General features: G+C 43.6%; 1 protein-coding gene across 4 annotated transcripts in view; it reads right to left on the reverse strand.

The window, feature by feature from the left end:
• The window catches only part of NCOA6 (nuclear receptor coactivator 6), a 34,037-nt gene extending 15,338 nt beyond the window's left edge, over nucleotides 1–18,699 (reverse strand). For 2 of the 4 annotated variants that reach the window (XM_075846105.1, XM_075846102.1), the window contains exons 1-9: nucleotides 18,633–18,699; nucleotides 12,749–12,866; nucleotides 12,390–12,650; nucleotides 11,396–11,551; nucleotides 10,670–10,792; nucleotides 8,887–9,018; nucleotides 6,758–7,549; nucleotides 5,584–5,730; nucleotides 3,366–4,434 (exon numbers count right to left, since the gene is read on the reverse strand). In XM_075846105.1, coding sequence (XP_075702220.1) covers nucleotides 3,366–4,434; nucleotides 5,584–5,730; nucleotides 6,758–7,549; nucleotides 8,887–9,018; nucleotides 10,670–10,792; nucleotides 11,396–11,551; nucleotides 12,390–12,615 — 2,645 coding nt within the window. In that variant the 5' untranslated portion in view covers nucleotides 12,616–12,650; nucleotides 12,749–12,866; nucleotides 18,633–18,699. Of the gene's footprint in view, nucleotides 1–3,365; nucleotides 4,435–5,583; nucleotides 5,731–6,757; nucleotides 7,550–8,886; nucleotides 9,019–10,669; nucleotides 10,793–11,395; nucleotides 11,552–12,389; nucleotides 12,651–12,748; nucleotides 12,867–13,042; nucleotides 13,087–18,632 lie in introns of all 4 variants that reach the window. The other 2 variants (XM_075846103.1, XM_075846104.1) reach the window with 2 other exon arrangements.
• Between the last annotated feature and the right edge of the window lie 4,542 nt (nucleotides 18,700–23,241).

The raw sequence follows: 23,241 nt of genomic DNA on the forward strand, positions 1-23,241 counted from the left end.
CAGTGCCACCGCTTTTTAGTGCAGCGCTGGTCGCATCACATCATGCTGACCGCGTGCGCGCGCGCACACTGGTCAAGACTTAGGACACAGCCGCAGCCCCGCTCTAACAACATTCATGTGTTACTATACTTAGCTGTGCGACCATGTATTAACTGTAATGGACCGTTTTGAGGGTGCACGGTATCTAAACCGTATCGAAATTTCAATGCATTGTGCAACCCTATTTGGCACACATAGTAAATCAGCTGTTATCACAGGGGATTCAGTTTGGCATCGCTGCAGGAAAACACATGCTTCTTCGGCAGTCCGCAACCCTGAAACGGATCAGTGCTTTCTTTTCAGACCTCGTTCAGAATTTTTGTTTGGTGGGTATAATTGTACTCAATGTCTTTATTTTAATAGGCCTGTTATAGTGACAGGTTCTCTATCACTTTCGCTGCTAGGGGGTCTCTGGACATTTTGTACCTCTGGTGGCTGGGACAATTTTTCACACTTTTTGAATGTACAAACCCCTACACCCATTAATTCGATTTTGTCACATGAAAAGGTGATTTATGAAAACCGGGGTTGTCCATTTACATTTTCGGTGTTTGGTGAATTTGGAGTAACTCAACATGTACAGTAAATGCTCAGGGTTAATAATTGGGAGAGCCTTACAAAATATTTATATTTTTACTTCTAATCCTATAGTGGAAAGTATTATGTTCCTATTGATTGCTGCCCTGTTAAGCTACCTCATCCAGTCATATGTATTTGAGCTTCCAACCAAAATGTTATTTCTTTGAAGACCTCATCAATATATGGGTTTGTGTGTTATAACCGGTACACTACAGACACAGAGCCTATTTAATCGGTCCATAAGCAGTAGAAGAAGCAGAAACAAGATAAGTAAAAGGTTAAGTCAAAACGATAGAGAATTACTCCAACAACCATGAGAGACTTGAATAAACAAATGGGTAGAAGCGGTGTCCCCAATGAACTAAAAAAAATCCTATTTTCTCGATTGGGGAACACAGACTATGGGACGTCCTAAAGTAGTTCCCAGGGGCGGGAACAGAAAGAAAGGACATGGTCAACTACTCCACAGATGCCTGCAAGACCTTGCATCCAAGTTAACAGTCTGTATAAGCAAAGGTGTGCCCCTGATCGAGCTTGACAAAAGTGTGAAAGGCAGACCATACAGTGGCCTTGCACACCTAAAGAGCAGAATCCTGATTGCACACAGCCTAGGAAGCCCCAACCGCTCTGGAGACCCTCTGTATGAAAGGCACCACTATTAGGAAAACCACCTTTCATGAGAGAATGTGAAGGGAGACCTCTTGCAAAGGTTCAAATAGAGCAGATTGCAGAACCTCCAAAACAAAGATGAGATGCCATGAAGGAATCAGACGACGATAAGAGGGAGCCGTGTAAGCAACCCACCGTAGAAAGGTCTTGACATGTGACTTGGAGGCTAATGGGTGACTGAAAAGAACAGAAGGTGCGGACACCTGGTTCTTAAAGGAAAGGTGTCGAGAAAATAATTTTTTTTATATAAAATATTGCTTTTAGTGTGTTATTAAAATAACATTTTATTAATTTGTGTTTTACTTTTTTCTTTCTTTTACTTCTCTATGGGGGCTGCCATTTTTTGCAGGAGACACAGAAAGATGGCTATTATTTCCGTAAAATTGAAGGGAAGGGAGGACTCCTGCAGAGACCCCATCCCCAGAGCCATGAGGTTCCAAAACGTGACCCCCCCCCCCCCCAGCCCTTGAGGCTGGCATCAATGGAGAGGATCAGCCAATTCAGAGGGAGAAAAGAGCACCCCCTGGGGAACAGCCGGAGAAGTGATCCACCACCGAAGAGAGCAACGGACCGAGAGAGGAAGGATGAACTTCAGATCCAGAGATTGCAAGGATCAGTCCCACCGTGAGAGGATCGCTCGCTGTACAGGCCGCGTGTGGAACTGCACAACTGGAATTGTCTCGATTGAAGCCACTAAGGTCCCGGGAATCCGCATGCAGAGGTGGAGTGAGGTTAGCAGAGCCGTCTGTAAGGAACAAATCCCTTCCTGAAAAATGGAGAGATCAGGAGTACGCCCCTCAGTGTTACCACTGGGAAGTTGCTGTTAGATGTGCTCCTTAGGATGGTGGGTGACAGAGGAGCTGGCGTTCTTGCCCCGCTTGTCTTGACAGGCAGGTTTGACAACTGTGCATTTGCATATGACACTGTGCACCTGCCGAATGGGAACACAGGAAGACCCTGTGACCCTAGATTTGACGGATGAAAAGAATAAAATAAAATTTTGCAATGCGAAGACTGAATAGCTCAAGGTCTGTGGGCAGTGTGTATCCTGTAGGAGGAATCACTTTTATTTCATAGTGTCAAGCAATTTTGGCAACTGTATGTACGAGCAGAGACCCGGGTCGGAGAGAGGCAGGGAAACTTGCCCTTTATATCCTCTTCATCCATCTCCCAGGTGGGGTACCAGCATGAGCATCCCCTCAGTGATTCAACCTAGAGTATGAGCTGGCACAAGCCTGGAAAAACTCCTCTAACCTTTCAAGGTATATTAGTGAAGCAGCTATTGGTAGCACAAAATTATCAATCAAATAGCATACAGTTTAGTGCTCAAAGAGTGACTGTCGTTTCATAAAACTTTTGACATGTCATAGTGACCAGTCAGAAGTTTTGACCGGTTGGGGTCCAGGTGCTGAGATTTCAACTGATCGCTGAAATGAGAGGAAAAAGGCTAGTGCCCCTTCAGCTGGAATGGGATAACTTTGGCTCACCTCGGAAAGACAGAGTTCGCTGAAGACGGGCTCATGGACTTCTTCAGCCAACTCTATCTCTCAAAGAAGAACCGAAGCTGTACCATTACAGCCGAAGGGGTGCAGCGATTGCCTGAGCACTTCTCACCGGTCTTCATTTTAGCGATCGGTGAGGTTCTCAGCACCCGAACTGCAAGGATCAAAACTTCTGACACGTCACTATGACACGTCAAAAGTTTTATGAAATGACAGTTACTCTTGAAGTCCTACTAATGTGTACTTTTAACAACTTATTTTTATTGTCAAATATGCAAAAACAATCAGAAAACAAATGTTCATAATAACAAGATTAAACTAACCCTAAATAGCCCTGAGACTCATCCCAATCACATAGAGCAATTAAAAAGGGACACCTTGATGTACCTGTGTGAAAGTGTCCTTACCAGTACAGTCTACTAGTTACCCCATGTCCTCAAGTACATACAATATATGTTCATACGTTTTCTATATTATTATTTTTGCAAATTTGAGACCAAGAGAGATCACCACTATGTATTAAAATTTACATGAAAAAGGTTTTTATTTTATTGCTCTTTTTCATCCTCTACCTACCTCATATGCTCTTCTCCTTGTTGGTTCTTTTTCTTCCTTGGTGGCTTCTTCTTTTTAGGCTTGGCAGCATTACTATTCTGTTTGTTGTTCATACCAAAGTGTCCAGCAGATATGTCACTCTGAAGCAGATTCACCAGGAGAGGGCTGGTCAGTGTAACGTCTTTATTAACAGGGAAAGCTTGGTTTTGACCACAGGAAAGCTGATTTCCATTTCCCCCTTGACCAAATGCAGATGCGAATGGTAGACCGTGGCCTGGAAAGTGTTGACCAGGGCCACCATTCCCTGGCATGTTCTGCAAGTGTTGAGGGTGTTGTGGACCCATGTTTCCTGGTTGCTGCATGGAAATGTCCGCCAACATAGCACCCAAATCACTGCCACTTTGGGCTGTGCTTTCTGTATGTTGCGGTTGATGGTGCTGGCCTGGTACAGTTTGTCGAAGGACATGGCCCTGCATATTAACACCCAGTGCAGAATTACCACCTGCTGTGCCCTGCTGGGACATAGTCTGCCCGGAATACTGTAACATGTTGTTGGCCAGACCAGGAGTTGGTCCCCTTACTATCTGACTAGGCCCTACCATCACACCTGCTGGGTTTTGGTTGCCAAATCCCTGTTTATTCCCTTGCATAATTTGCTCCATTACAGGATTCTGTTGCATTATGGTTTGACCTTGGGACAGCATCATCTGGTTGTGAGAAGGAATCATTTGCTTAGGAGGTGTCATTCTCTGAGGAGGTTGAGACATATTTTGAGATGCTCCCAACATCTGTCCCTGTGACATGAGCTGGTTTCTTGAAAGTACAAGCTGGCCCTGTGTATTCAAAGGTACTTGCCCTTGAAGGTTCACCATTTGACCTTGGGAGGATATTATCTGCTGGTGCATGCCAAGAATCTGAGACTGTGGTCCTTGTTGTGATTGACCATGCAGGCCACCAATATTGACTTGGCTTGCGCCACCACCACCTGCCTGCTTGTTATTCAGGTTATGTAGTCCTATTAGATTGGTCTGCATCAGATTAGCGTGGGATCCTTGCATTTGACTGTGGGAAGATCCATTTGTCTGACCACCTAGGAAGGACAAACATAGTGATAATTTTTCAATCTGAAGGAAGTGTATTCTGACAGCAAGATGTATATCTAGTTTATAACTAAACATTAGGTTAAACTAATAGGATGTAAACTAACTTACAAAAGTTTAAAAACATAATACATATTTGAAGACCCGTTTGATTTACATACAGTTAAGACATTAATGTTGAATATTGACTGTTACCGCTTGAAATTACTGATTTCAAAGCACCATTTTTAGTAGCCATTATTTCAGTGCCCTTGTCAAACTCTCTTAGGGCCTGTTCACATCTGCAAGTATTTCTGTTGCCCTGCTCCACCAGAGGAGCAGAACAACGAAAATATAGGAAGCACCGGTTCCATTACGAGGGACACCATCGGCGTCTGAAGAAACCCATTGTTTTTAATGGGTTCAGACGAGTGACCGACATGGTTTCCGTGGTTTTACTGGAAACACCAGCGCAGGCAGATTTGTGATTAAGGCCTCTAACAGAGCCTCCGATGCCAATGAATAAACAGGGGACCTGGGGGGGGGGGGGGGGGGGTGTTATTAAGACAGGCGTTTCATATGCTAGTCTTAAAAGAAAGAGAAATTGGGGAGCACTCCAACACATTTATGAAGAGGCGAACACCTCTTGATAAATCTGTTGTATCTTTCGATGGGACACAATAGTGGCACAACGACAGCAGCCATGCGCCATTTATTCCTCCCCCTTTGCTCATTAAAAAAAAACCCACACTCACCGCTCCTCTTCTCCAGCTCCCTAATCCTTCTAGTGCTGCTCATACAAGGGCAGCGTCAGGACCTTATAAGCGACGCAGCACTTTAACGGCATCAGTGCTGCATCACATACAACATCCAGACACTACCCGGCATCATTACGTTGTACGATCAGCGCTGGAGTGTTGAGGCAGCTGGAGGGGAGTAGAGAAGGAGTAGTATAATTTATTTTTTTCCAATTGGGGGGTGGGGGTCAATATAGGGGCCCAGCGCAGGCTAGAGTGTGAAATTTATGCTAGCGCTTTCCACTATAACTTGTGCCGGTTTTCTAGGGTAAATTATAGTACATTTGTCAGGCCTGTAGCCTTTATGCGACCCTATGAAATAACTATCTAATTCTTATGATCATTCTTAAGAATGAAGCATACCTGTTGCCTGTCCAGCAGTGTTTGCCTGCGGCTGCACTACTCCACTGTTGGCTGGTGATCCTGCAGAACTGGGGGGAGTCTGTCCCTGCAGAAAATTTGTGTTGGTTTGTCCTGCTGGAAAACCAGGTGGAAGCCGTTTAAGAACTCCTTGAAACAGAAAGGATGAACATTTACAATTCAATGCAATGTATTGCCAGGTTTCATCATAATTGTCCACTATTAATCATTGGTCTTTAAATAATAGTGTGTGCCGTCCCTACCATTGGGTTACTAAAAGCTTTACAAATAGAAACTGCTGCAGGTCCAACATCTATAATCCCTGGCAATCAGCCACACCTGCCTATCCATTTCACACGCGTCTGCTGCAAGGGAAATATAGCATTGCATGCTGGGTATTCAAATGAATGGCTGACTATGTAATGGATGGCTGGGTCGCATTGGCTAGTGCAGAAGTTCTGGCTCATAGAGGGGCAGGGTGTCCTGAATGTAGGACCTTCCCCACTGTGATGTTTATATGCATTAAAGGGGTGGTCCGGTATTCAACAAATTAAAGTTTGATTTTTTTTATATAATTAAAAGACCTACAATTTTCCAATTGTTTACTTCCAGTGGATAAAATTCTATCCTGGTCATGTGGACACACAGGTGCACGGCTCGTTACAGTATGTGTATCAGATCTGTGTCTTCTAATGATCCCACCACCTGTGTGTCCATCACATGACCACGGACAGAATTGTATCCACTGGAAGAAAACTATGCATGTTTCTAGAGAATAAAAACAAGCAGAGATCTTGAAAACCGTGAGGAATTAATACAGAAAGTATATAGGGAAATTGTAAAACTTTTAATTATACAAAAAACAACATTCATTTTCTGAAAATGGACAACCCCTTTAATAGGGCATATGGACAGAGACTTATTACGAGACAAACCCTTTAACAAAAAGTCACACAAAAGTAGGTACACGCAACTGTATTTTTAAGAATACTTCATACACTTTCTTAGAGAACATATACAATGTATAACCCTTAACCCAAATTGAGCCACTTATTACTGTGCTGAAGAAGACAATTATAACTTTTACATAATACCATCACCCTCCTCTAAATAGCAATTTTCTCAGCTGCTGTCTTTTTTTAGTAGCACACACCATTAGATTATGTTGATCACATACCTGTGTGAATATTTTGTGGAACCTGATTCTGCTGCATCATAAAGTTTCCTGCTGAGCTTCCCTGTTGTATCATGCCACTGCGGCCTGGAGAGCTTACAGGCTGTTGCTGAAACCCCTGAGGCAATGGGCCGCCCTGTCCTGCCCGAGGTCCCATGGCCTGCTGTTGTGTTTGGTTCACTGTAGGGGAGGAGGCAGGAGAGCTTTGCTGAAAGGAGGAAGGAGAAGAGGCAGGGGACTTGGACAGATGGTTCTGCTGCAATGGAGTGAGCACCCGTGGAGGTGCTCCCTGCATTGGTTTCATTGGAGGTGAGCTGAACTGATTTGAATTGGCCATGGAAGGGAAATTGGAGTGAACTTGTGATGCCTGCTGGCTGCCAAATGGGTATGGAGGTGGGGGATGAGAAGGTGTTTGCCCTGTGGACAGTGATGGTCTCTGAGGAAACTGTTGTTGCTGTAATGGACCTCCACCCAGACCAGATTTCTTCCACTGTTGGTTGGAGGCCACTGTCCCCATACTTGCTTGGGCTGGAGGAGGCTGCAGAGCTCCTGATGCCAGTTGATTCCAGCCCGGGGGCACAGGCACTTGTGCAGGAGTTGCAAAAGAAGGACGAAGGCCTTGGGATACTTGCTGATGTTGGGGTAGACGAGGCTGCTGCTGAAACTGTTGAAAGTTGACTGGATTGACTGGTCGGTTAACAGCCGCCTGAATGGGATGCATCTGGGGAACTAGGGAACCAGAGGGGTGACTCTGCGACTGAGCATTCAAACCAGACACATAGGGCTCCATAATATCTAATAGGAGAAACACTGAGTGAACAAATAATCCATAGGATGTTGATTTGCAAGAAAACCCAACAAAAAAAAACATTGGAAATATACATTATTCACTTCCAAAAATAACATCTATCTATAAATCAAATCAACTGTTTATAAGATTTACCTGGTGGACCATTGTAAAACAGATCCCTGTACAGTGAGTCTCATCACTGTAAATTGCACATTTATAACGGGTTAGAAGTTTTATACCTCCCTATGTAGGAAAAATGGAGTCTGCACGGTGCAAAAAGATCCAGACAATAGGATGAGGCCCCCTGTCTATCTAGTCAACATGGTACGCTGGGAAGTGTTAAAGGAGCTTTCCAGGAATTTACATTGATGGCCTATTCGCTACCCATTTGTTCTGCTGATCACTGGGAGTCCCTGAAGTCAGACCCTCACTAATCACAGACAGAAAAGGCCATCAGAATTGGTCACCATAGTGAATTCCTGGAAAACTTGGTTGGATGACCGATACAAACAAAAATTTGATTTGACTAATGTTTTCCTTTTAAACTATATTTCTAATCAATAAATTGCAGTAAACTGCATTTTGGGAAGCTTCAGCCAGGGGGAAAATTATCAAAAGTAGTACAAAGGCATGAATGAAGACTCGGCCAGTTTTGGCATTTAAAACAAACTTTTTTAATTTTAGGACGACATACAACATATGAGGCCATGTTTTTTTTGCGGGACTAATTGTTCTCTCTTTTGGTAACATTTTTGGGAACATATATATTAATGATTAGTTTATATTTGCATTTAAATGCAAAATCAAAATAAAGATTTATTACACAATTCACATATCACCTTAAACATTGTAATAGATTTATAGAATAGGTTGTCACAATTCTGTCGATACCACTATGTGTATCTTATATTTGTTACTTTGTAACCGTTATAATAAAACGTGTTATATGTAAAAATAATGTGTTTGCATATTTTTATGTTTTAATGTTTATTTTTTTTACACAGATATTTATTTAGGTTTTTATTTTAATCCCATAATGGAAGTTTTATTAAGTATTAATGATTTTACATAATAAGTCCACAGGCTATACCTCGGTATACCCTAACAAAATAAATCCTAAACAGACAGCTCTAGGGTCCTTCAAAGAACCATAGGCTCTTTACGTCTAGGTCAAAGGGCAATCCTCCTTTGCTTTTCTCTTGAATGCCACGATCTGGTTTCCCTGATCTCCGTCGTTAGAAAAGTTAGATGACTGGCTAATATTTTTTTTTTGTTTAGCATTACCTTTGATAAACCCCTCCATTGTCTTTACATGTTTTATATTACATCTCACTCATTTTACCTTGTTGTGAAGGAGGCCTGGGAGTCCTTGGCTGGAGTTCACCACTTCCACTAGCAGCCATTATATTGGATGAAACATGAGGACCCTGGGACATCATGGAGGCTGCTGCTGGGTTGTTCATCCTAACCAGGCCTAAATAGTAATGGACAAAGTAGAATTCACTTTTTGTAGAACCAGAACATAAATAACGAACTTGCTGCTTAAAAATGCCATTAATGCCCAATAGATGTGGGTCCCACCTATCGAGGCCCCATGACCCCAGTCCTTTCTTGCTCGACACCTGCTGCTCCCTGGCAACTGACTGACGGAGTGGTTAGGAGTTGAGGAACCAGCCATAGCTGAGCTACGTTGATTCCGTAACTCCCATTGAAGTAAATGGGAGTTACGTAAACAGAGTAGCAGAGCGATCTATGCGGTTTCCGGAACGCAGGAGCTACGGATATAGTGTAGCACACCACGTTTCCTCGGCTCCAATTTACTTCGTTAGGAGTTACAGAAATAGCGTAGCTCAGCTGTTTCCGCAACTCTCGACCACCCCGTCAGACAGTGGCCATGAAGAAGCGTGAGCCAAGCAAGGTAGAACGGGGGGGGGGGGTCGGGTCAGGGGGCACTGTTCTCGGGATAGGGGAGGTGGAAATGCCCTAAATGTCCAAGATGGGAAACCACTTTAATACCACAGTAAATACATGTGGTTTTGTAAACGTGTGAGAATGATGACATTTTGAGTTCTTAGTGTTTAGGTTTTCTAAATAAATCAAATGATTATTGTGTACATATTTGTACTACCAGATTCAGTGTTATTTAGCCTTTCAACTACACAGTCGTGTCACATTATTATGTAGCAGCAGCTAATATCCAGAGTAACCGCCATGTGCAGCACGGACAGCAGCTAGACGGTCTGGGAGTGACTCAGTAAGGTGCTGGCAGGTTGTCTCAGGTATCTAGAGCCATGCTGAAGACTTTTTTTCTGACGCATCTTTGTTAGCATAGGAGCAGTGACCATCCGTCTGCTTCGGAGCCCCATACGCAGTAGGGTTTGCTGAAATGTTGTTTTAGACACACATTTGGTAGCCCCCACGGTGAGCTGCTCCACTGCAGTGTGTCGATCGGACTGCGCGCACCTTCGTAGCGGACATTCACCTCTCACATCAATGGCGCGTGGTGCGCCGCAGTTTCAACAACGGTTATTCCCAATGGTGCCATTTGTCCACTCACGATACACTTTCACCACAGCAGCACGCGAACAGTTCACAAACTGCGCTGTTTGTGAAATACTGCCGCCCTTGGCCTGAAAGCCAATAATCATCCCTTTTTGCAACCCTGATAAATCGCCCCTTTTACCCTCGGCAACAATGAGTTATAGGTGTTCAGACAGACTATATACCCACCAAGCCAGCCCACGACACATCACTTCCTTCATGGGCTATGTGCTGCTGACATTGAAAAAAGGTGGTCATAATAATGTGACTGTGTGTGTGTATGCGTGTATATATATCTTAGAAAATTGAGGTCCAAAGGCAAATTTGGACGGGCACAACATCTAAACTTGCGAGACAGTCACACACATAAAAGAGTGCTGACTGCAACTATGGTTCTAAATAGTAGCTTGACTTGTAATCTGTTTTGCACACATTGCACTAGTCTGCGCCTGAAAGCAATGTGCGTCTTATGGGGTGAGAAAAGAGAGATCAGTGTTCACTAAAGGCACATTTGCTGTAGCTAGTCATAGGCCAGGTAAAAATGGAAGCTGAATGCATAAGACGGACCAGTAATAAGGACGTACCTGCTCTATTTTGAAGTGCAAAGTTGGGGTCAAACCTCATGGTATTAGTTCCCGCCACTGGGCCGTTCAACCTCACCTCTTGAGAAGGATTTTGGGGTAATACAAGGTTAATAGCCCCTTCTCCTGAAATGCAATAAAAATAACAAATAAACTTTTCTTCAGAAGGATAAAGCACACGAAAATGTTAAGCGGTTTAAAGTTCTTGCAATCTTAGTAGGTAAAATAGGAGTTTTAAATGTAAAATTTTTGTACCACTAGAACTACCCAAATAATTGATTCAAATCAAAAGGAACTATTACTTGTTACAAACTCGTCCCCCGAGCTGTGATCTTGAGGATTAGGACAACATGGGGACTGTGTGTAGTGCTTACGGCATGGTTAGGTCACATACTAGAGATCTATGTATAATGTTAATGTAAGACCCACACCCTAAAAGGGGCTCTCTCATCAGAATGTGACCCCTCAAGCGATCAACCGATCCAATTCCCGATACTCCCGAAAGACAGATTTGACCGGGGAAATTTTGTTTTACACAGCGGCAATACAGATGGCTCGAGTTCACCAGAATGGAAAGAAGCTCGTCTGGGTCATGGAAGATGGTCTCCAGCAGGGGACCCCCCACTATGTGGTCTATATGCCCTAACAGGTCATAAAGACAGGAGGTTGTCTTTATATAAACAACACCCTTAATGAAAAGACAGTAACCCCTTAAAAACACAATCATACCTTCAATCTGGACAGACAGAATTCCTAGCTCTCGCAGCTGCTGGTTGTTCCCTTGCGCAAGGAGGCGCAGGCGTTCAGCGGCTTCTCTGGGGATGTTGAATGTGACCCGAACACTATTCCATGGCTCCACCTTTCTAAGCTTCAGTTGGTTTGACTCTACATTGTGAATACAGTAAAACAACTTACTGGTACATCCATTAATGAATAAAATGAACAAAACAGAAAAATAAACCTGCTATTTAAATGGAAGAGAATATTAAGGGAAAAGGAATATACACATCCCGTCCTGGCTGGAGGTAATGTATATTCATTATCAGGACACTGCAGTAATGTTAGTTTCTGTGTATGAGGCTGCAGATAGCGATTTAACTAGATCGCTATCTGCAGAGTAAATGAATGGAGAGAAGTGTATGACGCTGATTGGTCACTGATTGGTCAGCGTCATACACTCCTCTGTACAACGCCCACTTGGTCATATAGTAAAACACGCCCAGTTGTCCATTGAGAAACTCATTAGCATAAAGATAAAATAGGTCATAACTCCGTCAAAAATGATCGTTTTTCTAAATAAAAAAACTGCTGTAATCTACATTACAGCGCCGATCACATTATGTAGAAGATAGGCCACTTATAATGTGGTGACAGAGCCTCTTTAACCCTAATGACAAAGGCATACTGTATGAATCCATATCACCAGCTACATCAATGTTCACATTCTTACTGCCCTGAATAATGGCAGTAGTAGGTCAACACATTGATTTGGATCCTCACAATGCCCCTATGATAAGGAAGAACTAAGCCAGAACACAGGCAAATATAGACCTAGTAGTCAAGCTGTAATACAATCAATGGTAACTTAGTAAAGAAGAAAAATGAAAAAACCGTTTCTATTTTCCACGTAAACTAAAAGGCCTTTATATAGTACATCTTGTTCTACTTTAAGTATGATATGGAAAACTATCCTACTACGAACACGAAGTCTTAATGTTCTTACCCATGTTGATTAGATCGGGTACTCCTTGCAAAATTCTCTCTAGTTTGCACTGCAGATCTATATCCCCTATGTCCCCTTTGAATGCTACAAAGATTGTGGAGTTGATGTCTTCTGCTCTCAGCTCATCTTCAATCCCGGAGTCAATGTCCCTTTCCAGCTCTATTTCAGAAGGAGAGAGGGGTTTTTCGTAGGTGTCTCCTGGGTCAGGATGTTTTTGTGAGTCCATAGCTGTGTTTCCCGTGACAGTCTCTCTCCGCTTCTCTAATGGGAAGACACGTAGGAATAATAACTCTTGTGCCCTATAAAAACATAAACTCTACAGCATTCTAATGTATACATATCAGCTAGATTTCTATTACCAACACAGCTTCAAATTAGTGCTCGGTCTACGTTTCTACACAGCGGGCGCTCTTTACGCAGAGGGCAGTGGAAGACATCTTCAGTCTGAATCACAAGCTGGAGCTCCCAGATTTTGGCCTGGAAAACATATAAATTGCATTTTGTGTTACTGATGAGATGCAGCTAAACATGTAAAATAATTGACACTGGTTTATGCAGTAAGATATATAGATATATTTCCCTTTCTGCAGGAAAGGAGAAATAGTAGAATTCATTGCACATCTGTGAACTATAAAGCTACTTCAAAAGCTTACATGGGGCGAGTAGTCACCACAAGCCGTCATCGTTTACAATGAGTCTGTGGATGAAAATTTGGAAATATGCTGATCAGATGTCAACAAAAAGTTAATAACTCCTTATCTCATTTATCAAAACAGTAATGGAAAATCTGGCCTTGTTGCCCATAGCAACCAATTACAGAGAAGCCTTCATTTTTCAAGAGCAGTTTAAGTAACTAAAGCTGAACTCTAAATGGTTAATATCGGCAGCAAGACCCGTTTTTATTAGACACGATTGATAAATCAGGAGCCAAGATCACAGTGTATCTGTATAGCAGCTATATCGCTTCTAGATGGAAGACGTCCTCGGTAGTTGCTGGAGCCCCCTCCATAATGGTTTATGAAAAAATAGCGCCAGCCTAGGATCTCCTATTTAGATGAAACGGACCTCTGATATGATGGACCCGATTTATAGAGATCATATACCTCTTTTTTTTTTTGTCTCATGATCACCCTCTCCATCCCAACACTTTTGTATTGGTCTTTTGATAATAATAGTTTAAATGTTGTATTTCAATTTTGCTATTTTTATATCTTTTTGTCTTCTCTCACTATATTGTGATATGTAATACTGTCCCCTGCGAGGGTAAATCTGCTGAACAATGTCATGATCATTTTGTAAATTAAATGAGTGCTAACTTAATAAAAGTTATTCAAAACGAAAAAAAAAAAAAAAAGTGAACAAGACTACGTAAAATGTGTTTTATTAGACGTGTATGTGACTTTTTAACTTGCAGACTCCTCCATAGCAATACAACAGTAATTGACACAGAATATGTAATAATCTGGCCCTACACATTGAAGGGGTATTCCCATCTAAAAATGTTATGGTACATCACTAGGATAAGCCATAACATGATCAGAAGGGGTCTGGCCTCTCGGACACCCAAAAACTAAAGGACTGGGGTCTCTTCGGATTATTCCCTGTACAGTGGTACTGCCACCCACCTGCTGTACAGGGTACTGCACTAGAGACATTTTGCAGTTCTCTACGCGGCAGGTGGATGGGAACACCGTAGTGCAGTAAATACTGTGATCGAGCAGCATTCAACCGGCGCTGCAGCTCCCTTCTTCTGGGGATCGGAGGGGGTTTCGGCAGTCATATACAAAAGATCAATAAGTGATGGAATATCCTAGTGATGTTCCATTGCATAGTATTGTAGGGAAACGCACTGATGTAATTTGCCTATAATCTAATGTGTATGGGGGTTCTCGAGCTGGGAGAGAAGACATTGTCATAAATATCTGGCAGTAGCTGGTCTCCCTCTCCCCTACTGAAATACCTGGCTGAGCTAGATGTGCATGTTTATGGGGAGGTCGGAGAGAAAGCCGTCGGCTGAACAATCTATTGTGTGTGGCCAGCTTTATGGCCAAGGTGTTGTCCTACAGAAAGATGGCCAGCTACATGCAAGGACATGAAAATAGTAACTTTTCAAATCAAAAGTCCAGAATGGTAACTCCACACGTAGAGTAAGAAATCCACTACAGATTTGCGGATTGAAAAATACATTTACACGTTTTGTACTGCACTTTGCTGCGGATTTGGGGGTGCAGCATCAGCATAAGAGTGCAGCAAATCTCTCCAATAGGAACCAATGGCCTGAGTGATAAAATCTCTGTAGTATGGTCAGTCACTGGATGTAAATGGATAAACTATGGTTTTCATACACAATAAGGCCTCATTTACACGAGCGTAATATACGCGCGTGCTTTTCACTCGTGTCGTACGCACCTATATTACTCTATGGGGCAGTGCAGACGATGCGTGAATTTTGCGCAGCGCGAGTGCGTTGCGTAAAACTCACTACATGTTCTATAATCGTGCGTTTTTCGCGCATCACGCACCCATTGAAGTCAATGGGTGCGTGAAAACCATGCATGCCGCACGGAAGCACTTCCGTGCGAACTGCGTGATTCGCGCAAGAGCTGTCAAAAGGATGAATGTAAACAGAAAAGCACCACGTGCTTTTCTGTTTACAAACATCCAAACGGAGTGTCAAATTAGAGATGAGCGCACCGAACTTCAACGGGTTCGGCCGAACTCGTTTTGACCGAACCCGGCCAAAAATTTTCCGGTACGCGACGTCGGGAGACAGTCACTGTCCACGGTGCTGAAAGAGTTAAACTGGTTCAGCACCATGGACAGTGACTTCCGATCACAATATACATGTATGTGTAAAAAAAAAACAGAAGTTCTGACTTACCGATAACTCCCGGGTTCTTCCTCCAGTCTGACCTCCCGGGATGACAATTCAGTCCAAGTGACAGCTGCAGCCAATCACAGGCCAAGCACAGGCTGCAGCCAATCACAGGCTGCAGCGGTCACTTGGACTGCCGCGTCATCCTGGGAGGTGGGGCCGGATGACAAGAGAGGGACGCGTCACCAAGGCAACGGCAGGGAGACCGGACTGGAGGAAGCAGGAAGTTCATGGTAAGTATGAACGTCTTTTTTTTATTCACAGATTGGTGTATATTTTGATCAGAATTCACTGTCGAGGGTGCTGAAAGAGTTACTGCCGATCAGTTAGCTCTTTCAGCACCCTGGACAGTGACGGACGTCGACTGGCCTCATCTCTATGATGGCGGCTGCGCGAAAATCACGCAGCCGCGCATCATACACGGATGACACACGGAGCTGTCAAGTGCCTTTTGCGCGCGCAAAACGCTGCGTTATTTGCGCGCGCAAAACGCACACGCTCGTGTAAATCAGGCCTAAATGGAAGCATTGAAAGCTTTTATGTTGTCCCTTTCTTTCCCCTACATTTTCAAAGGAATAAAAATCCCAAAATGCTATTAGTGTGCTTTATATAGGTTGTGGCCTTAAGCTGGGTTCTGATTCGGACATTGTCTCATGGTCATCAATGCAATAAACTTTAGTTTAGGACAAAGTATTATTATTGACTTTAGGGGCAAAGAAAACCACTCCGACATTTTAAATGACCCAGCAGCAATAACTTCCAGACACAGCAATAGAAAAAAAAATAGGAAAAAACTCTATGACGATTGGCATGAAATGGCGTGCATTCATAATCCGCTTGTGTTGTCACCCTTTCCGGTTATTATGCATATGTCATACACAATGCAGGGCAAAAGGGCCATACAGTACGCTGATCATCAAATTACATCACAGAAATGGAAGTCATGTAGCTAATGGGGAACGCGGAGCACATACACTGAAAGAAAAACAAACTTTTTTTTCCATGCTTCATAAATAGCACCTCCCTAATCTAAACTTACAATTAAAACTGCTCCCTTAACAAGTCTAAAAAAATTTATTGGTTGGAAACTTAGACACCATGCACACAGCAAAGTCCATGTGCCTCCATAAGGTGCCCTATTAGAGAAATTTCCCCTTAAAAAGAGGATCGGTCACCAGTTTATTAATTCCCCATCTCCTAACTAATCGAATAGGCGCTTTGCTGCTAATAACCACAGTGTGATTAATAGAGCTCCTCTACAGATGTGAAAAAAATGTGGGTATGTTCACAGCATTACTGCTATGTGTATACAGATGGCACATAAATAAACTACAACACGTAGGTCAGTTGTACAAATAGAAGTGAATAGAAAGCATTCTGAAGCAAGTTTGTGATTTGCTACATAGTTGTCATAATAATATGCACTACTTCTTACAAATGTTTACAAGTTATTAATACAATAGTATGTTACAATTTAAAGGGGAATCTCCTCATAATCTGTAACCCTCCATGCACACGTTGCGTAATTTGGGGGCAGAAAATCCACATCAAAACTGCAGGTAAGTGCAGGTAAAATCCGCACCTAATAGTACGTTTTTTTACATTTTAATGGGGAAATAGGTGCAGTTTTTAGTGCGTTTTTTTATTTTTATAAACTTGTTAGATACAATTCTGAGGCAGAAGTGCGACATAAATTGACATGCTGAGGATTTTAAGATATGCACCGCAGGTCAATTTCCTTGCGGAAAAATTCTGCAATGTGTAGTTGAGGTTACTTGAAATCTCATGCATCGTGTGCATGTGGCCTAAGGACGAGTAAAAAAAAACAACAATCAGAACACATGAATTTTCATAAATAAGTACATCTGAATGCATAAAAGTTTGAAATATATATTTATATATACACACACATTTATATCGGATGTCTGTTCTTTATGTGACTGGACTAATCTGCACCAAATTTGGCACATAAACCAGGCGCTTTAGAAGGGTTTGCATTGGGTTTCAGCTCTCTAGGGCCCACCATTCTTGACATATTCACAGGAAAATTCAATACAAAAGCAAATATGGCACCACTGGATTTTACGTCAAGGGTCCTCCTCCATACACATCAGATGAACCGTATTAGCCAAAAGAAGCTGGTAGGTTCTTCATTCTTAGGGTATGTGCACACACACTAATTACATCCGTAATGGACGGACGTATTTCGGCCGCAAGTACCGGACCAAACACACTGCGGGGAGCCGGGCTCCTAGCATCATAGCTATGTACGACGCTAGGAGTCCCTGCCTCTCTGCCGGACAACTGTCCCGTACTGTAATCATGTTTTACATTAGCGTCGTACATAACTATGATGCTAGGAGCCCGGCTCCCTGCAGTGTGTTCGGTCCGGTACTTGCGGCCGAAATACGTCCGTCAATTACGGACGTAAGTAATGTGTGTGTGCACATACCCTTAGCCTCGCTGACATACACACAGTTTTACACCAGGTTCCCATAACAATCCAGTCCTCTTTCTTTACTTGCCGTGAACCTGCACCTATACTATACTAACTGTCCCGTTACTGGATTTCAGCATTCTCAGAAACGGAGCCCCTTTCAGACCAGTTATGCCTCCAAAAAGGAACCCTGCACTTGGACGAAAGACTCCTGCAGCAAAGCGCATGGCGGCTTCATCAGCAGAAAACGTCTTAAACGCCTGGCCCTTTCACCCGTATTGGATATCAGCGAGTACAAAACATACCCAGTCACGAGTACAACCATAGAGCACCCCTTAAAACCGGTCATCAATAAAAGGGGTGTGGCCAACAATCCTGCCAAAGTTAGTGCGCCGCACAAAGGTGCGTTAACGCACAAAAGGTGCACAAAATTCCACACAAGGCTGACATAAAGAGCGAATAGTCAACATCACAACCGCAAGTAGCGAAATGAGTGAATCGTCAGGTTTGGCAACGTTCTAGAACTATAGTAACAAGAAGAACTTTTAACATAAATAAATAGGATTATATTTAGATATTGCATTACATATGGATAATATTATGTTCTTGAATATATTATACACAAATACATAACGATAAACTGACATAAACACAATATTTAGTCCAAATAATAGAGCCCTGGGTACATATTGCACATATATACATGTATGCGGAGCCACCGGTATATAATGGCTTCACAGTAGGATTAAGAGCTGCATTTGCACATTCAAGCATTATATACGTAGTGTCCCCCACACAGTGCAATGCCTGGACTGCACACAATTGTATAACATTAGACCACTCGTAACTTCTCCGTGCACAATATCATTATATGGGACTCATTTTCTTCCGCACTCGGCTCCATTATTCCCCCCACAAGAAAGTCCCTCACCTATCACCGGACTGTCGCCTCCTTCCGCTCCCGGGAACAACGAAGAAGCAGCGAGGCCCAGACTGTACCACTCTGTAGCCGAAGAGGGAACGCCGTTCTCGTAAGATTTACGAGAGAGGCAGAAATGTAAAGCAAAACACATCACGAACACCCCTGCACAAGTGGTACAGCTCTGCCGACCAATCGCGAGCAAGTTCGTTACGTCATCATAATTCGGCACTGGACCGGAGAGGGGTGTAGCTTTTTGAAGGAATGGGTGGAGTTAAGGGACAAAGTAAGAAAGTGAGCATCCCCTGTATGTACGGCGTGACGCGCTGTGACCTCTGCTGGGGACACCTGGTGCACTCGCTATATAGCAATGGATGGAGCTTTAGTTCCAACACATATATTAGGAGCATGAGTTTCTGGATTAATTGCAATAAAAAATGGCTTTCAGGGTGCGCGCCGTGTTTATCAAGCCACTTTTTCCAACGCCTATGAGATTATTGTATGTGTCGGAAAAAGGGTCATGGCATTTAAGTCGCCATATGTGTGATTTATAAGGGTTTTCCATGCAACTCATGTTTTATTTCTCATTCAACTTTCACCGTATTGCAGAGTACGGTACACACCATAATTACCGACTGGTGCACCACTCCACGGTTTATCAGCATGGGTAAATGTGCCCCACAGAGGCCATAAGATCCCATCCAACCAAGACAAAGTCTGCGTGACAATTGCACTTGGGTGGGTTTCTTTTGATAATATGAAACTTTTTTTTGTATAGCGCCAACATATTCAACAAAACTTTACAATAAGGGCAAGCAGCCATAGAGAGAAGCAGCTGCCAGATACAGTTGTCAACACTTAGCGGTAACCATACGATCAGTGGATTGAAATCCAACCAGTCATGTAGTCCCCCATAGACATGCAATTATCATCAGATCCCACCCAAATCAGTGGGGGTCTACGGATGAAAATCGAATGTCTATAGGCAGCTATACCCCCCATATTCTACTCAGACTATAGGTGTTGTCCCATACAGACAACCCTATCAGAACATATGGACCTCTCGGCTGCACCGCCGTCACTCCTCTTTACGGTGGCTGCTTTGTCTATTAAAGGGGTTATGTGGGGACCGAAAATGATTAGCAGTGTACTCACTGCAGTAGGTGAGTACACTCGCTAATACATTTTTCTGTCCCCCGTCGCTCTGATTGAGATTTTCATAGATTTTTTATAGCGCTGCCGGCAGACCGGAAGTCTAAATACACAGCCTTTTGATGATGATAAGACCCTTCGTTAGGTGGCCCACCCCACTGTTCTCTATACACAAGCAGTAGCAGTAGAACAGCGAGTCCATAGAGTATATCAGGGTCGGTCACATGGCGAATGTAACGTCTATAGCCGCGGACCGGTGTCCTGACTTACCCTCTGACGGCTGCGGCCATGGACAAGTGAGTTCCAGGCGGCATCCCCCTCCTGGGAGACGCCAGCACTCACTTCCTCATTCGGACACTGTCTCCCGCAGGGTGCACGTGTCCGCACATGCTCGGCCTTAAAGGGCCAGTGCGCGCACATTTGCAGAATAGCTGCAATTAGCCCAGAATGCCTGTGGACTATAAAAGGAGCTCTGCCCTCTCAATCATTGCCTGAGCGTTGTTGTGTTACTCTAGTTTGTCCTTGCAAATGGTCTCCTAAGTGTTTTCCAGTCCCCAGTGTTTCCCATTCCTGCCGCCTGCACCCTGTATCCCGTGTTACCGTGCCTCTGTGCCTTCAAGAGTTGGAGTCGTGTTGTGTCCTCCGCTGCATCTATTGTGTCAACCCCGCCAGGTGTCTGTCTACTGCCGGAGCCTCATCTTAGCCTGAAACCACCGCTACTGTCTGCGTTGCCTCAGGTACCCTTTCAGAGCTATAGGCATTGCATATATACCTGTTTGGCCAGCTGCTATTCCGCTACGCGGTATGGTCCAGTGGGTCTACACCCCGTACCGTGACAACGAAGAGTTGTATCATCATCAAAGAAGGCTATGCAACTAGACTTCTGGTCCCTCGACAGCACTAAAAAATTTATGAAAATCTCGGAATCAGCGCAACGGGGGACTGGAATGTATATTAGCGAGTGTACGCACATGCTGCAGTGAGTACACTGCTAGTAATTTTGATGTACATGGCTCTTTTGTTCTTCATTTTGGTGATGCCCTCCCACGATCTCACCCTGTAGATAGTGCCACAATGTCCTCTGTAGATAATGCCACAGTGACCCTTGTAGATTGTGCCACCTATGGCCCCCATGTTTATAGCACCATTGAGGAGCCCCTGACGTCACAGTCCACAAAAACGCTGCAGGTAACATTTTTGGAACCGTCACTTGCACAGGTCTGCTGCCGTACAACTTATATCACATGTGCTAGAAAAGATCCCATAGAAAGCCATGGGATCCGTTCTAGCATCAGTTTTCTTCCAGCTTTTCTGCAACACGCCGGAGGGAAACTGACAGGGACAACTGATATATGTGAATGGCCCCTTATTGGTATGTATTAATAAAGACTGATTATGGACATCATAGAGGAAGTGTCTTACATGGGACCCCCACTCTATGAGCCAGAGGGGAAAGCAACAAGCACTCGCTCTGGTGAACTCGGGACGTTCGTATAATACATGCACGACAATTCATCTGAATGGCCACTATGTAATGATGACATCTCTGGTATATATAGTGGAATACGTTGGTACCAGTGGCCTATCATGGACCTAGGGTATGCCACTAATATGGAGCCCATGAAGTGAAATAGTCCAGTCCCAATCTATGCTTTCCCTAAATACAGATTTCAGAGCTGTGAATTAGCCCACAGGTGCAAGAGGGCCCATCTGAATGTCATTTTTGTTTTCTGAACATTTTGAAAACCCCTGTATATAAGCTGCATATGGCTTAAAAAATAGGTACATACTGACCTTTCAAATCCAATGAATCTGTGGTCCACCGCTGCACTTGAATATGAATATTACATTTCATCCCTGTTTCACATTCAAACTTATGGAACTTCATTTATTGTATTGCTGTTATTTTTTGATATTAAAATAATTATAATTTTTAGAATGTATTGGTGTCATGTCCATGGCCGCGGGCCGTCAGGTTCACTAATCTCCTGATGGCCGCAGACATGGGTCTGCATGCACTGGCACCAGTCTCCTCCTCAGGAGATGCCAGCGCTCACTTCTTACCTTGGCTGGGTCCCATAGGGTGCACACTCGTGCCTGCTCTTAAAGGGCCAGCGCGCGCACCGGAATTTAATGTCTAAATTAGCCCATGAGTACCTTGGACTATAAGAAGGGCCCAGCCCCTTCCTGCCATGCCTGAGCGTTGTTGTCGTACCCTAAGTTTGTCTAGCAAACGGTCTCCTAGTGTTTCCCAGTTCCCAGTGTTCCCCGTTCCTGTACCTGTATCCCATGCTATCCTGGTCAAGTGCCGTGCTAATCTGAAGTCGTGCTGTGCTGTATACCATGCCTGTCCTGCTACACCATGCCTGACGTCTGCCTGCTGCCTAAGTCCCAGCCGAGCCTGTCATTGCTACTGTCCGAGCTGCCACAGGTACACTATACGAACTATAGACTGTGGCCTGCGTCCTGTTGGCCAGCTGCCATACCGTCAAGGCGGTACGGCCCAGTGGGCCCAAGCACCAAACGTGACAGTTGGTCAGTGTTGGGTCAAAAGAAGGAAGGTCTCTTTTTAATATAAACCACAATTTACCTTCACGGCTTGCAACCAGCAGTCTTATTGAGACGCTATAGTGGCTCCTAATACAGCTTCAGTTTAAGGAAACCTAGGCTTAAGAAGGTCCATCTACTGACGCATGGTCCAAGTTCATTCCATACAAAGTCTGTAAAAACGAATTGTATGTAAATATAATATATAGAATTACTGGATTTGGTGTACGTAGTTTGAAAAAAAATTCAAAATAAAGAACCTCAGAATAAGCATTCTCCTTACATTCCAATAACTCTTAGGGTTCATGTTCAACACATTTCAACATGTATGAGATCATCTTATCCTGGAACCGCTTCCAGACTGACTTTTTGTCTTATTTTCTTTTTTCCTGGTAGTAGTTGTTGGCATAGGGGTAACACCCAGCAGGCAGAGCAGAAATTAATTATCAGTTTTGTCCCAAGTTAGTTTTTAATCTTATCAAATTTGTCGTATAGGATTTGTCAAGCTTTTGATGTTTTGACAGATCCTTGAGATCAGTAGAGATCAGTTGAGATCAACGGAGATCTGCAGTGGTGTACATAGAAGGTTGGGGCTTCATAGCAAAGCTTAAACAGGGACATCTTATATGGTGCCAACACAAGGACCTAGTGTTTGTTTCACCCTCTATCCTCTTTCCATGACTCAGGCCAATTCTAGACAAACAATGCAATTCCTCCATATAAGGGAGTCCTGCAAAGGTACTCGCCAGTCAATAGCAAAGGGGACGCAACCATCCGGGGCTGGGCCTTCTTTCTTCAATAGCCCCAAAGCAGCCGCATGGTCTGCCTCTATGATATTTACCCTTTTGGACATCTGTACCTATTATCCAACTTTATTCTATAGAAAATTAGCTTAGGAAGTGAGCTATGCAGAGCCTCAAAT

This window comes from Rhinoderma darwinii, chromosome 13, assembly GCF_050947455.1.
Source record: "Rhinoderma darwinii isolate aRhiDar2 chromosome 13, aRhiDar2.hap1, whole genome shotgun sequence".
In the NCBI taxonomy this organism is placed as follows: Eukaryota; Metazoa; Chordata; class Amphibia; order Anura; family Rhinodermatidae; genus Rhinoderma; species Rhinoderma darwinii.